General features: G+C 42.2%; 2 protein-coding genes across 2 annotated transcripts in view; one reads left to right on the top strand and one right to left on the bottom strand.

The window, feature by feature from the left end:
* Positions 1 to 14,619, bottom strand: part of LOC115688042 (uncharacterized) — an 81,836-nt gene that overhangs the window by 30,324 nt on the left and 36,893 nt on the right. The gene's annotated exons all lie outside the window — the stretch shown is intronic.
* LOC115683685 (ABC transporter G family member 1-like) lies at positions 9,227 to 13,936 on the top strand. The gene is made up of 8 exons (XM_030608260.2): positions 9,227 to 9,530; positions 11,494 to 11,573; positions 11,710 to 12,174; positions 12,274 to 12,360; positions 12,448 to 12,573; positions 12,689 to 12,883; positions 12,999 to 13,085; positions 13,175 to 13,936. Exons 1-8 carry the CDS (start codon positions 9,227 to 9,229, stop codon positions 13,934 to 13,936), a joined length of 2,106 nt encoding a protein of 701 aa, XP_030464120.2.

Below are 14,619 nucleotides of genomic sequence, written 5' to 3'. Positions count from 1 at the left end.
GAAAAAAATTATTTAAAATAAAAAATACTGACTGTACACGCACACTCATCCTCCGACGAGCCACGTCGGGGTAAAAAATTAATAAAAAATGCCACATCGGATTTCTGGCCAAATTGGCACTTAAGTGATCTCTTTTCCTCCGACTTGGCACCAAAGTGTTCCGAAAAAAGTTATGGCACCAAAGTGTCCTCCGTACATAACTTATGGTATTTGTAGTGTCCTTTTGCCAAAAAAAAAAGTAAGTTTTAGCGACGAGTTTTGCCACGAAAAATTTGGCAAAATTCGTCGCTAAACGAATTTGTGACGAAAAATATTTCGTCGCCAATTAGGCTTCGCAAAATTTAGCGACGAAAAATTTCAATTTTCGTCGCTAAATTGTGACGAAATATATTCGTGACAAAATTCGTTGCTAATTATTTGTGGCAAAATTCGTCGCTAATTAATCGTGGCAAAATTCATCGTTAATTAGCCACGAACTATATTCGTGGCAAAATTCGTAGCTAATTATTCGTGGCAAAATTCGTCACTAATTTTTTAATAATTTTTTTTCAAAATTTTTTTTTATATTTTTCTTTTTCTTTTTTTCCCTATATTCTTCGCTAGTTGCCGGACTGGCGGCTGGCTGAGGCCAGCGAGTTCGACCTCGCCGGTACTGGTGAGGTCGCTCGACCTCGCCCAGATCTGGGGGAGGCCGAGCGGCCTCGCCATGGCCACCGCTCGACCTCGCCGTCGCTCAAATCTGTGGCGAAGAGCAAAGGCGCAGAAAGAGAGAAAGAAGAGAGAGAAAGTGCTGTGGTCGCCCTCGCAATCTCCCACTGATCCATCATCCATCGAGGTACGCAGCACTGGTAGCTTGACTCCAACCCTAGAATCTTGCTCGGTTCCTCCCCCTTTCGGCGCCGGACACCGTCGTGTTCTTCGCGACAAGCTCGGGTTTTCATTCCGGGTCTCGCGGGGGCGTCAGGTTTGAATCGCCATTTGTTGTTCCCTCGTGCTCGGGTTTTCGTTTGTGATGGTTCTGCTCATTGTGTTGTTTTTGATGTGTTGAGGCAATGGGGGGTGTTTTTTCTTTTCTAGGTTCTGCGGAACGATGCGTGTGGCCTTTCCCCGGCTCTTGATTTCATGGGAATTTGAGTATTTTTTTTTCGTTGCTAATTTGAGACGAATTTTTTTTTGTTGCAAATTAGCGACAAATTTAATTTTCATCACAAATTCCGTCGCTAATTTGAGACGAATTTTTTTTTCATCGCAAATTAGCGATGAATTTAATTTTCGTTGCAAATTCCATCGCAAATTAGCGACAAATTTAGTTTTCGTCGCAAATTCTGTCGCAAATTCCGTCGCAAATTAGCAACGACTAATTTTTTGTCGCTAATTTTTCGTAGCTAAATCCTTGTTTTTTTGTAGCGAAATTTGTTAGAAATTTTTCAATTTTGAATATATTGATTGCTCTCGTGTTACGTGGAGTAGCTTAAAAATTGAATAATTTCAAATGAACGGAGATATTATAATACTATAGTACTTCGAACCATGTTCTTATATTGTGCATGAGGATTCGTAATGAAATTGGATTGATTATTTTTCTTCAACGCAATATGCACGTTGTTATCTTCAATCATTTCCTAATAGGTCGCTACTATGATTTATAGGTGGCCGTTAAGAAAATTCATAGAGATATGAAAGAATTTTTATTAGATTTTGGCCTAAAATCTTCAAGTTTGAATCAGAAGTTAGGGATTTGAGAGGAAAAAGTATTAAAGAAAAAAGGAGAGGAGGAGAAAAACAGCTAGTTCCACTCTTTATGTTTGCAAAGAAAGAAAATAATTGGAGGTAAATGCCTAAAGTGTTGATATTTCCTTATTAACCATGTGTATTTTCACGGTAAAATGACCATCTTTTTTTTCCTAAATTAATTGTGGTATTAAAATGTTTGAATATTAAATCAAACCTTGATTATCAATTTATTCTTTTAAAATAATCGGCCTGATCTCACAAACTTTCACATGGTATCAGAAGTGAATATCCCGAGTTCAAAACTTTCTAGACCCCTAATTCGCCACTCTTATTAAATATCTTCATGCTTTAGTTTTGAGTCAATGGCCAACTTACGCTTGAGAGAGCTAGTAGGAATGTTCAATTATGAAATCACGCCTTCATTTATGAGCTTAAACTCTTTGAACAGTTAATTGCGATCCCATGAAATTTGACATATAAAAATATCAAAATGAAAATTTCAAACAAGTAATTATATTCACTTTCACTTAAATATATTATTGTCATTGTGGCGAGATCATGCGTCATATCATTATTCGTACTTTTCATGTTCTTCACTTTCCACTCTCAATTTCACCCCCCATCATTTTCTTTCGTTGATGCGTGCTCGAGTGAGTGATTCCGAAATTTGGGATCTGACGGGTTAAGTGTATGTATTGGTGTGTGGAGTGATAATGGGAAAATGCGTAAATGACGAAGGATATAGAGGGTTCACCACCAATGCTTAAAGGCACGGGCCACCAGTAAAGGATAAAGAACCGAGATATATGGCAGCTTAACACCAAGGCGTAAATGATTTCTGCGCCGGCCAAGGAGAAAGAACTGTTTGATTCATCACCAATGACGTTGGATAACGAATTGGATAAATAATTCAACTCACGTAGAGGAATTCTCATATATTCATCAAAATCTGCGTTACAATGGAGAATTCTCCTCTAGTTGTAGAGGGACTTTGACATAGGAAATAGACATAGTTAAAAGAGACATGGGTACTCCCCATATATTAAAGACATGGGAACTAGAAAGCAATTAAAGTCCTAAGAACTTAGAACTTTGACTCTTGGAACCCACGTCACAATAAAGACTCATAAATACTTAGGAACTAAGAAATGTAAATAATAACATGAAGACTTGAAATCTTGACTCTTCAACCTTGTGATTCATCTTCCAAAATTCGTCCACCAACCTTGACAAAAAAAAAATAACCATCTTAGGAGATCAACAAATATCCAAGGCAATTGCTCAGAATGGCCTCCCATCGTTATGTTGTTAATTGGCTTCGAAATCGGCAACTAATACGGTAAATCAGTAACTTAATACTTGAACGGTAAGGGAAGAATCGACAACTCCTTAATCGGCAACCTGGTCGATAGTCTTCTTATCGACAACTTCATCCTCGACCCATCGAAGCAAGTTATGACCGAATTTTGCCTTGACTTGAACAAACATCGACTGTGCTGAATTCATCGATGGAATTAAGTCGGATGTTCCCGTATCACATATCTTCCTCTTTCGGACACAGGCTCTTTGTTCGAGCCCATAGGAGAACATGACATGTGAGTAGTTCCATTTTTCTACGTAAAAATTGACTGCAGCGATTAATGGACCTAATTACATGCTTTAAGAACACCATTGCATCTCCGTCAGTCTTGATCGAATTGAAACTTCTCAGATATATATTAGTCGATCTATCAATTTTATTTTGATATGGGAAGTGACGGACAAGTGAAAGTGATCTTTCCAATTTGATCTCGATCGAGAATTCTTGAATTTGACTAAATCGGATGCGTCGGGACTCGAATGTATAACAAGAAAACACCGTTTCAGATCAAGGACTCGCCCATTTCCATCTCCGACTTTTGACTATAAGTTGAACGAAAAATGGCAAATTTTCCTTGTCATTTCACTAGTACCCGCATCTACTAGTGACAACAAATAGCCAGGCATAGAACAGTTCGATTTCTACTCCCTCGACGTAATCGAACGTGCGATGGATAAGATTGTTTTCACTCGCACATGTTTCGCCAACTCTCCTATCAGAATACCTTCAAATTAATCAGAGGATATTCTGCAATGCACTCGCCCGCGCAGCTCCTCCTAGCAAGTGCCGATTTGCTGTATTGACATGTGGATCATGCATTTGCATTTGGCAAATCTAAGGTCCTTCCTACATAGCTTGCATAAAGATTAAAAAAATGAAATAGCCAACGTGGATGAAGTCCCAAGATATTTAATGTCTTTGAAATGTCACCTAGAACAGCTAAGGTTTTCGTCGCTGATCTAAGTTCGTGCGACTTCCGTCCCCATTCCAAGCGATTTGTGATAGGGATATGCTGGTATTTTCGACCTAGATTACATAAATTAATTCGACTTGTTATTTGGTTTCCCAAGATGAGGACACATTGCTAGGTGGCGGTCGAGGGTCGAGATGCAACTTGCTATAAATAAAATCCTTCATTATCCTATACTAGTTCGCAATCTCTGGCGCTTGATTTTATTGGAGGGATTAGGAGGAAAGGGAAAAAAGGAATTTTAAAAAAGTATAGACTTGTTCGAATGGGAAGGAAAGAGAAGGAGGCGATGGATTGGTAAAGTCATTTTTACGGGCGTTGTTAATCTCCGGAGGGATTTAAAGGGATTTGTATGGCTTGGATCTTTGGTGAGGTTATCGAGGATACCTCATCAAAGCAGGAGAAGCCGAAATCTCCGATTGAGACTACCCCCACCTATCTAGATATATACACTTAGGCTCCGTTCGTTTGACAGAAAATATTCTCCTTTTGAAAAATATTTTCCCGGAAGTCATTTTCCTGAAAAATGTTTTTTCGAAACATAATTTTCCGGTGTTTGGCAATCAATATGAAAAAGTTTCGGAAAATATTTTTCGCCGGCGGCGGCGACCGGTGGCGCGGCAGCGAGCTCAGCGCGCGACGCACCGGCGGCGATAAGCGGCGGCGGCCTGCGGCGCCGGTCGGCGCGGCGCCGGGCGGCGCCGGCAGCGGCGTCGGCGGCGCGTCCGGCGGCGGCGTCCGGCAGCGGCGTCCGGCAGCGCGCGTCCGGCGCAGCCGCCGGCAGCGTCGGCGGCGCGGCCGGCGGCGGCGCGCAGCGGCGGCCCGGCGGCGGCGGCCGGCAGCCGGCTCAGCGCTGAGCGATCCGGCGGCGCGCGGCGGCGGCGCACCGAGCGGCGGCGAGCGCCAACGGCGGGCGGCGCGCGGGCGGCGGCGGCGGCGTCCGGTGGCGGGCGACCGCAAAATAGCCTAACTGCTCCGTTCGTTTGGCGGAAAATATTCTCCTTTTGGAAAATATTTTCCAAGTCATTTTCCTGGAAAATGTTTTCCGAACATAATTTTCCGATGTTCGGCCACCAATATGAAAAAGTTTCGAAAATATTTTTCACCGGCGCACTGGCCGCCGGGCGGCGCGCGCGGCGATCGCAGGCGCGTCCGGGCGCATGGCGACCGGCACGGCGGCGCGCGCGGCACGGCAGCTGCAGCAGGCCGCAGCAGGCGGAGCAACGTCCCGCGTCCGGCGGCAGCACGCAGCCGGCGGCAGCGGCAAGGCGGGCCGGGGGCGCCGGCGGCTCCGGCGCGGCGGCGGCGCGGCGCGGCGGCTCCGGCGGCGGCGGTGGCGGCGGCGCCGGCGCGGCGGCGCGAGCGCGCGGCGGGCCGGCAAGACGGCGCGGCGGCGACCTTAGTAAAGAAGAAGAAGAAGAAGCTCGGAAAATGATTTTCGCTTTTGAAGAAGCGGAAGTCATTTTCCATGACTTAGGCTATTTTGTGAAAGGGGAAGAAAAATATTTTCCCACGGAAAACGTTTTCCGCCCTCCGAACACCGGAAAATCGAGAAAATATTTTCCGTCAAACGAACGGATCCTTAGTAGAACTATCAGGACTACGTTTCTTATTTTAACGTATTGGTGCCCGCACGTCCAATCCCCCTAATTGGAGAGATTGTTTCTTTTCTCTCTCCTAGAGAATACTCCCGAAATTTAACATTCTAGAGTTCAGAAGAAATAGTTTAAGGACATGCTCATATCCACGAGCATTGTTAATCTCCAAATGGATTTCAAGGGATTTGTATATTAATAAACAAATTCCTTCATTCTCTCTCACTTGTACCCTTGTTTTATATATTATTTCTAAATACACAAAAGAACATTTACATCACAATGCATTCTTTTACTTTCTTTTTCTCTCGTTAACATCTACCCAATAGTATCATAACTCAATCATTTCGAATTCTTTCCTTTTCTTCTTTTTTCTCGTAAAAAATTCGAATCCCTTTCTTTTCCTTTCTAATCATCTCCACCAAATATAGGTCAAAGATAAATTGAGGCTTCATTTACTTCATAGAAAACAATTTTGAAATTTTTTTTTTGGATTTTTCGACATTTGGTTCGAAGAAAATAAACTACTCAAGGAAAATATTTTTCATCAATATTGAAAAAAAGACTCTTAAAAAGTGAAGAAAATGATTTTCTCTTTTTTGAAGAGAAAAATATTTTCCCTCCTCTTGCTTTCGCCCGGACCAAGCACGTTCTCCGTCATGCACTCCTTCACCTTCCTCTTCTCACCTGTGCACTCCTCATCGCTCTCAGGCTCCAGAGTTTCTCCTCTGCCTCTCCGCCTCCGGACTTCCTCCTCCGTCAACACAGCCCCGCCTCCATCCGAATGCCAGGACGTCGCCGGTGATCCAACAGCTCCCCTCCAAGCGAGGATGACTCCCAGCAGGCCCCCTCACTCCCTGACTGCCCCAACCCCCAAGTCTCTCTTCCATCGCCTCCTTGCCGTGATAACTCATCCACTTGGGGGTTGACAATGGCCGTTGACCTCCAAATATCCAAATATGGCTACCATATACTCTGCTCGACCTCGAATCAACCGAGATCCAAGGTCTGGCACTCTCTCGAGTTTAGATCCAACATCTGAGACTCGAGAGCGCCGACCGAGCTCAAGATCGATGACGGCGAGGACGAGGCCCCAGCAGGCTGGTTGAGATCGGAGACGAAGGGCAATCAACCGCAAGTGGAGGGTTTAATGGTGGAGATTTATGGCTGAGGGGTTGGGGAAAACGGAGATCTCTGCGGCTGTCGAGGGCGGAATGAGGATGATCAGCTGTGGCGGTGGTGGTGGAAGGCGGCGAGGCGGTGATGGACGAACGGCTGCAACGGCGGTGAGGTGGTGGTGGAAGGCGAGTGGCGGGGTGAGTTGATCGCGAGACTGAGTTGACTTCTTGTTGACGGGGGAGTGAAAGTAAGAATGAAGAAAGGAAAAAAAAAAGAACAAAAAGAAAAAGAAGGAAAAGTTGGAAAAATCATATATAATTCTGATGTGGAAAAAGAATGTGACGAGCAATTGACACGTCACACATTAATGGCATTGTTAGACAGCATGTTAATATGTGCCAAATTTAAGACTTGAATGAACACCAAATCAAATTTTACATATCATACGGCAGAAAATATTTTCCTATTCCTTTTCAAGTTACCACCAAACACCGAAAAATATTGAAAATGACTTGTTCTTTTAGAAATGTCTCATTTTTCGCGAAACAAACACATTATTTTTTCCAATAAATTGAGTTACCTTTCGACATGCCAAATGTTTTTTTTTCTTTGGCCGTGTCATGCTTTAGAAAGCGTTTAGTAGAACGCTTCGTTTCTATTTTTCCTCGTTTCTTCTATTCCCGAACAAAAAGCAACGTAAATTGCTTTAAGAACGCATTTTATTTTTCTACTTTAATGTAAAAGTGGCTACAAAATGATTTGGAGCGAAATATAAATGCTAAGTATAAAAATCTACTTCTTTGTTCCTAGAAATAGAAATAGAAAGGTCCAGTCCTCAAGTCGCGACCTCAGCTCCTCCTCCATCCTCCATCATTTGCAAACCATCTCAAAGCACCGATCCGTCCATTCTCGGCGAAAATAATAAAAATAATAAAAAAAGTAATTAAATTATTAAAAAATTAAAAAATTCTAAAAATTCATAAAAATCAGAAAAATTCTCAGAAAATCCATAAAAATCAGAAAAACTCAGAAAACCCATAAAAATTTGCAAAATTCCGAAATTGAAAAAATTTAAAAAAAATTCATAAAAAGCTTTTTGGAAAATAAAAAGAGACAAATTTCGGAAAAGTAAAAAATTTTAATAAACTTTTCCCAAAAAAATAAAAATAAAAAATTCACATATTGGCATAGAATAAATTAAAAAATTCCGAAAATTCATAAAAATTAGAAAAATTTCAGAAAAATCCCATAAAAAATTTAAAAATTTAAAAATTCCCAAAATTCATATAAATCAGAAAAATTCTCAGAAAATCCATAAAAATCAGAAAAACTCAGAAAACCCTTAAATATTTGCAAAATTCCAAAATTGAAAAAATTAAAAAAATTTCACAAAAAATTTTCGGAAAAATAAAAAGAAATAGATTTAGGGAAAGTAAAAAATTTTAATAAATTTTACCCCAAAAAATATAAAAAATTCACATAATGGCTTAGAATACATTGTGGCCACCCAGTTTGAGTGAAATTTAAATTTTTGAGGTACCCAAGTGGTATTTTTGAAGATTCCTTAGTTTAGGGATTAAAAGGGGTTTTAAACCCCTAAAAGGATTAGACAAACCAATAAATCATGCTTATTGATTTTTTCACTTATAACTTGTACTTATAGTTAAATAAAAGATATAGATTTGAATGCAAAAAATTAGGAATAGAAATTTTGTGCGATTCTAAAGCGCATTTACATTCTTTTTCTATTCCGGGAATAGAAATTTTGTGCTTACTACACACATTTCTTTCTAGAAATAGAAATTTTGTCATGCGAGTTACCAAACGCAACGTTATTTTGCTCGAAACTCTTCCAGGAAATAGAAATAGAAAAAGCTATTTCTGAAAAAAAAAATTATTCCCAGAAATAGAAACGTTACCATACGCACCCTTAGTGTTACGTTGTTATTTTTTATTAGGACATCTTGTCGGCGGCAGACAACAAAGTAAGGGCTGAGATAGGCTCTCTGGAAATGATTCTCTCTCGGAATCACTCGACTTGAGAGAGAGAGAAAGAGGCTTAAGATTAGACTCGAATTCATTGGTAAAACCTTAACATCAATGACGCTAATAATTTTTTTTTTTACCGGGGTGGATCTACCTATCGTGGCACCGCTGAGCAAGACAACTCGCCGTTGAGAAGATGCTAATTTTCTTGTTGATCAATGCTCGGCCAACTTGTATTTCTAGTAATAATCATTGAATTTTGGACTATGCCTTTCTCTCTCACCACCTTCATATGTTCGCCCAAACGAAACGATACAAAATGATGAGATAATTGTCATCGTTCCCGAGATATTTGGATACCTATGTTAGCGATCTATCATATATACATGCCCTCGGTGCTCGGCCAAAATGGCCTTAACCCGTCAAACTCTCGCTCTCTTTTGAACAAACGCACTACGTTGCATGGATTCATCGCCGGGTCTCGGTTCGCAGAAGGCGGAGAAACTCGTCGACCCAGAACGCGATCGTCATGGAGTTGCTCTTGATCCTCACGTGCGGGATTCAATGCATGTCAGGCGAAATTCGAGGTTGAACAGGAGGGCGATCTCGCTGACGTGGCAAGACATGTGGGTGACCGTGGGAGATGACGAGAACGCGTGCGTACCCATCCTCCAGGGGCTCACGGGCTTCTCCCGACCCGGCGAGGTGTTGGCGATCATGGGGCCGTCCGGATGTGGCAAGTCCACTCTACTCGATGCATTGGCTGGTAATATATCATATAGATACACTACTATCCCTACGTGATTGATCCATGAACGAAACGTGCCGATTCATGATTAAGCGTGTAGCATCTTCTTCAATTCGGGCTTTTACATTATGATTTGCGATGCGCTAATGTCGTTTGAGTTCATCATGTCTAGCATTATGGACTACATGGCGTCAAGAGTAAAAACCACTTTTTACTCTTAATAAGAGAAGAAAAGAGAGGAACATCCCTCTTATTATAACTGGCAAATGTGCACTGCGCATTTCGTGTGCACCAAAATTGACATTTGAAAAAGAAAATTAAAACCACTTCATCGCAGAATATTTGAATCATTGAACAATGAAAAGAAATTCTCGATAAAATGCACAATATGAAGAAATTGTATAAGCACGTAGGGAAAGATAAATATATTCTACTATTTGAGTTTCTTCTGAGAGTGTTGTTGTAGAATTAAAAAATTTCAAATTTAATATTGTAACATGTGTCAAGCTAAACACAATTATATAGGAAGCAGTTGCCCATGGATTGAGTATTTGTAAAAGAAGCAGTTGAGGATACTGGGGGAAGGGGGAAAAATGAGTGAGGTCTCAAGAAGTTTGAGGTCTTATTGTAGATTATAGTAAAAGCAGACACATATGTGTGCCACAACTGGCCTCGCCCCTAAAGTGATCAAACCTTGGATTTAAGAACCACGGTCTGAAAAATTATCAAAAAAGTTCTAAATTTATTGCAATTGAGTCATAAACCTTTTGCATTTGTGTCAATTGAGTCAATTCGACCAATTTTGGCCGGTCGGCGCTAACGTAAATTTTTTAAAAAAAATTCTTTTTTATTTTTTTCTTTTCTTTTCTTTAATTTTTTTCCCTCCACTTAAGGCTAGCGAGGTTCGCCAGCCATAGGCAAGGGCCGGGATGCCCTCGCCAAATCTAGCAAGGTAAGGGCCACGAGCAAGGGCGTCTTGGCCCTCATAGAGGGAAACAAAACCTAAAGAGAAGAAAAGGAAAAAAAGAAAAAAATTGTAAAATATTATTAAAAAAAATGTCCACGTCAATGTCGTCAGTGCTATGTCAGCGCCGGCCGGCCAAAATTATTCGAATGGACTAAACTGGCACAAATACAAAAAGTTTAGAAGTAAATCGACACAATTACAATTGGTTTAGAACTTTTCAATGATCTCAATCAATTTGGCCACAACTCTCTCTCTCTCTCTCTCTCTCTCTCTCTCTCTCTCTCTCTCTCTCTCTCTCTCTTTTCGATGATCTCAATTATTTTGCCACAACTCACACTCTCTCTCTCTCTCTCTCTCTCTCTCTCTCTCTCTCTCTCTCTTCTAGATTATGAATATAAAAGATTTATGAGTGAATTGACACAATTACAATTAGTTTAGGACTTTTCGATGATCTCAATTATTTTGGCCACAACTCACTCTCTCTCTCTCTCTCTCTCTCTTTGATAGATTGAACTGAATATAAAAAGGTTTATGAGTGAATTGACAAAATTACAATTGGTTTAGGACGTTTCGATGATCTCAATCATTTTGGCCACAACTCTCTCTCTCTCTCTCTCTCTCTCTCTCTCAATTTAAGGTAGTCAAACTGAGGCCTATGATATTGTTGACCTCATTTCCAATGTCATGACTCATAACCCAAATGTGAGGTCGGCCAAAGAATGGCAATTTGATAAATGAAACCACTCAATATTCAGTGATGGTAGGTGCAATTCGAGTTCTACTCAAGGTGGAACTGGAGGCTCAGAAGATGGGAGACTCAACTTAGAATGGACACCAAAATAAGGATTAAAATCTTCCCAAAAATCCATAAAATGAATCTAAGTTGTGTAAAAAATCTGATGATATTGATGTTTGCCCCTGTAGGATCATTTCATCTATTGTTCAGTTCTACACTGTTATAACGAGGAGATGATAGTTTTTTATATCCCTAAACGAAAAATGACCTCATTGCAGGGAGGCTGGATTCCAAGAGAAGGCTAGGTGGTCAAATCCTTGTTAATGGCCGGAAAGAGCCCCTGGCTTATGGGACGTCGGTAAGCAAATCGAAGGCCGAAAGTGACGCGTGTCTCTCATCATTTGTCTCAAATTGTTCTCATCGCCTCTTATCATGTTTTGTGACGAGATTCTTGGGAGAGTTTCGTGGAGATCGAATGATTTTCCCTAACGCAGGCTTATGTGACACAAGACGACGTGCTAACGTCGACCCTCACCGTGAAAGAGGCCGTCTACTTCTCGGCTCAGCTTCAGCTGCCCGACACGATGCCGCCGCCGGAGAAGAAGCGGAGAGCAGAGGTCACCATCAAGGAGATGGGTCTCCATGATGCGGCGGGCACGAGGATCGGCGGCTGGGGGAGCAAGGGCCTGAGCAACGGCCAGCGGAGGAGGGTCAGCATCTGCATGGAGATCCTGACCCGCCCCAAGCTCCTCTTCCTCGACGAGCCCACGAGTGGCCTCGACAGCGCCGCGTCCTACTACGTCATGCGGCGCATTGTCAGCCTTGCGAAGCAGCATGACATGACCGTCCTCGCATCGGTCCACCAGCCAAGCAGTGAGGTGTTTGGGCTTTTCCACAACTTGTGCCTCCTCTCTCAGGGACGAACCGTCTATTTCGGTCCTTCTAGTAAAGCACCAGAGGTATTGTTATTAGGGAAAAACCTTGCATAAACAGTAAGACTCCATAGTTCTATACTAAGCTAATGGGTGGACTGAAGCTCTTCATTTGAAATTTTGTAGTTCTTTTCTCTGAACGGTTTCCCATGTCCAAGTATGCAAAATCCGTCGGATCACTACCTCAGAAACATCAACACAGACTTTGACGAGGTATGCGGGAAGTCTTCCATTTTCAATCATCATTACAACAATCTTGCTTAGCCTCAATGACTAGAACTTGTCTTTTATAATGACCAGGACATTGACCCAGGTTTAGGAGGAAAGCCAAGGACACAGGAAGTGATTAAAGTGCTCGTGGAATCTTACAAATCATCCGACTGCTATAGGCACATCCAACAACAGATCGCTGACATTCATGAAATGGTAAGTCATAACTGAACTATACTAAAGCAGTATACTCCGGGATCTGAAAGGAGCAATATCGGCATTAGCGAATGAATGAACATGTTTATTATGATGGCATCGATCATTGTCCTAGGTGGACAAGGAAGGACACGAGAAAGAGAGCCGAGCTCGTTTCTTTACCCAATTCCTTGTCCTCACGACAAGGTCATTCATGAACATGTACCGTGACCTGGGATACTATTGGATGCGCCTCCTCATGTACGTCGCCATAGCTTTGAGTTTGGGAACGGTTTTCTACCACATCGGCTCTGACTATGATTCTATTCAGGTAAGCTCTGTACACGCCGAATCTGTTCCTTATCTTTTTGAGTCTTTTGATTGCTTTCCCATCAATTTTCCATAGCACTAGAAATTAAACATGGCCATTTATGTACTTAATCCAGGCTAGAGGTTCACTGATAACGTTCGTCGCTTCTTTCTTGACAATAATGGCAATCGGTGGCTTCCCTTCGTTTGTCGAAGATTTGAAGGTGCGTCAATCAGGATTACTCAGTCACTTGGCAAAAGGATTTCTTTGATCCAAATCTCGCTTACTTCACTTTTGATCATTTTCCATCAGGTATTCGAAAGGGAAAGATTAAACGGACACTATGGATCTGGCGCATTCGTTCTCGCCAATATGCTCTCTTCCGTGCCCTTCTTGCTTATGATATCCCTAATTCCCGGAGCTATCACGTACTATCTCGTGGGCCTCCAGAAAGAACTTGGTCACTTCCTATACTTCGCCACAACTCTTTTCGCCTGTATGATGCTGGTGGAGAGCCTGATGATGATTGTGGCAAGTGTCGTCCCAAGCTTCCTCATGGGGCTAACTGCCGGTTCGGGAATCCAGGGACTAATGATCCTTGGGGGCGGTTTCTTTCGCCTGCCGAATGACCTTCCCAAGGTATTCTGGAGATATCCACTCTACTACTTGTCCTTCAACAGGTACGCGTTTCACGGTTTGTTCAAGAACGAGTTCGAGGGCCTAATGCTTCCCAGGAATCCGGCCTCTTCGGCAGGGAGCGGCTTGATCAGCGGTGAAGATGTGCTGAGGGGTATATGGCAAGTGGAGATGCGTTACACCAAGTGGACCGATCTCGCCATATTGTTTGAGATGGTGGTCGTGTACCGGCTCATTCTCTTCGGTGTCCTGAAGATGACCGAGACTTTGAAGCCAGTCGTCAAAGAGATCATGTCGGCATGGCAGCAAAAGGGCCGAGACTCAGTGAATCCGTTACAGGCGTCGTCACCAGAGTCGGAGGGCAACAATGCAGTGGCACAAGGCTGGGTGGGGGCTAGGAAAACAAGTACAGGGCATCTGCAATTGAATCTATGCTGATAGGAGTTGGGTTTTGATGATTTGTGTATGCTTTTTGGTGTCTAATTCGTTGCCAAGATTATGATAATCCCATAATCGACTAGACTTTTCGACTCCGTTTAAGATCACGAGTCATGACATACAACCATCCCGCTTGTGTTTTGTAATATGCGGCGGTGGTAAGTTGAGTTGATTCACCGTTTTTAAATCAAGAGCGATTCATATCCATCAAAGAGTGGTGTTGTGTAGAAGTACATTCTAATGAGTTTGGTTTTGGATGAACTGACTTGAGTTCAGCTGGCTTCTTGATGCAAGGGGTTGAAGAAGTTTCACTGCTCTGCGTCAGTGAAATCTTGATGCTCCGGGTCGATCGAGTTAGCAACATTTTTGCTCTTAATCTCATCTGATCAGTACATGACCATACATGGAGTGCTTGTGAACTGCAATCAGGGCATGGAATTAGGGAAAATAAATAGTATGAGTAAGTACATAGCATTTGGCAATGCGCTGTAGCATTTCGTAGGTTTTGAGCCGCCAATGTCACCATGTAGAGTGGCCCAAATATGAAAGCTGTGAAAGAGAACCCTCTGTGATTTTGATGATTAAGGAGTAGTGTGGAAATCTAGAAAAGTTCGAGAAGCTTGTGTTTTTATATAGGGTTTCAGAGAGATTAGATTACACTAGATCGGATTAGTTTGGTTCGA

Source organism: Syzygium oleosum, unplaced genomic scaffold (genome assembly GCF_021117445.2).
Source record: "Syzygium oleosum isolate NSW1041296 unplaced genomic scaffold, Sole_v2.1 Sole_v2.08, whole genome shotgun sequence".
Lineage (NCBI taxonomy): Eukaryota > Viridiplantae > Streptophyta > Magnoliopsida > Myrtales > Myrtaceae > Syzygium > Syzygium oleosum.
This window is presented reverse-complemented; position numbering and strand designations above follow the sequence as displayed.

Excerpts from the sequence above, each read along its gene's own strand:
- LOC115683685 (XM_030608260.2), top strand. The coding sequence starts at position 9,227 with ATGGATTCATCGCCGGGTCTCGGTTCGCAGAAGGCGGAGAAACTCGTC. Across the intron at positions 11,574-11,709 it reads CCCTGGCTTATGGGACGTCG|GCTTATGTGACACAAGACGA; the intron begins GTAAGCAAATCG and ends TCCCTAACGCAG. Across the intron at positions 13,086-13,174 it reads CGTTTGTCGAAGATTTGAAG|GTATTCGAAAGGGAAAGATT; the intron begins GTGCGTCAATCA and ends ATTTTCCATCAG.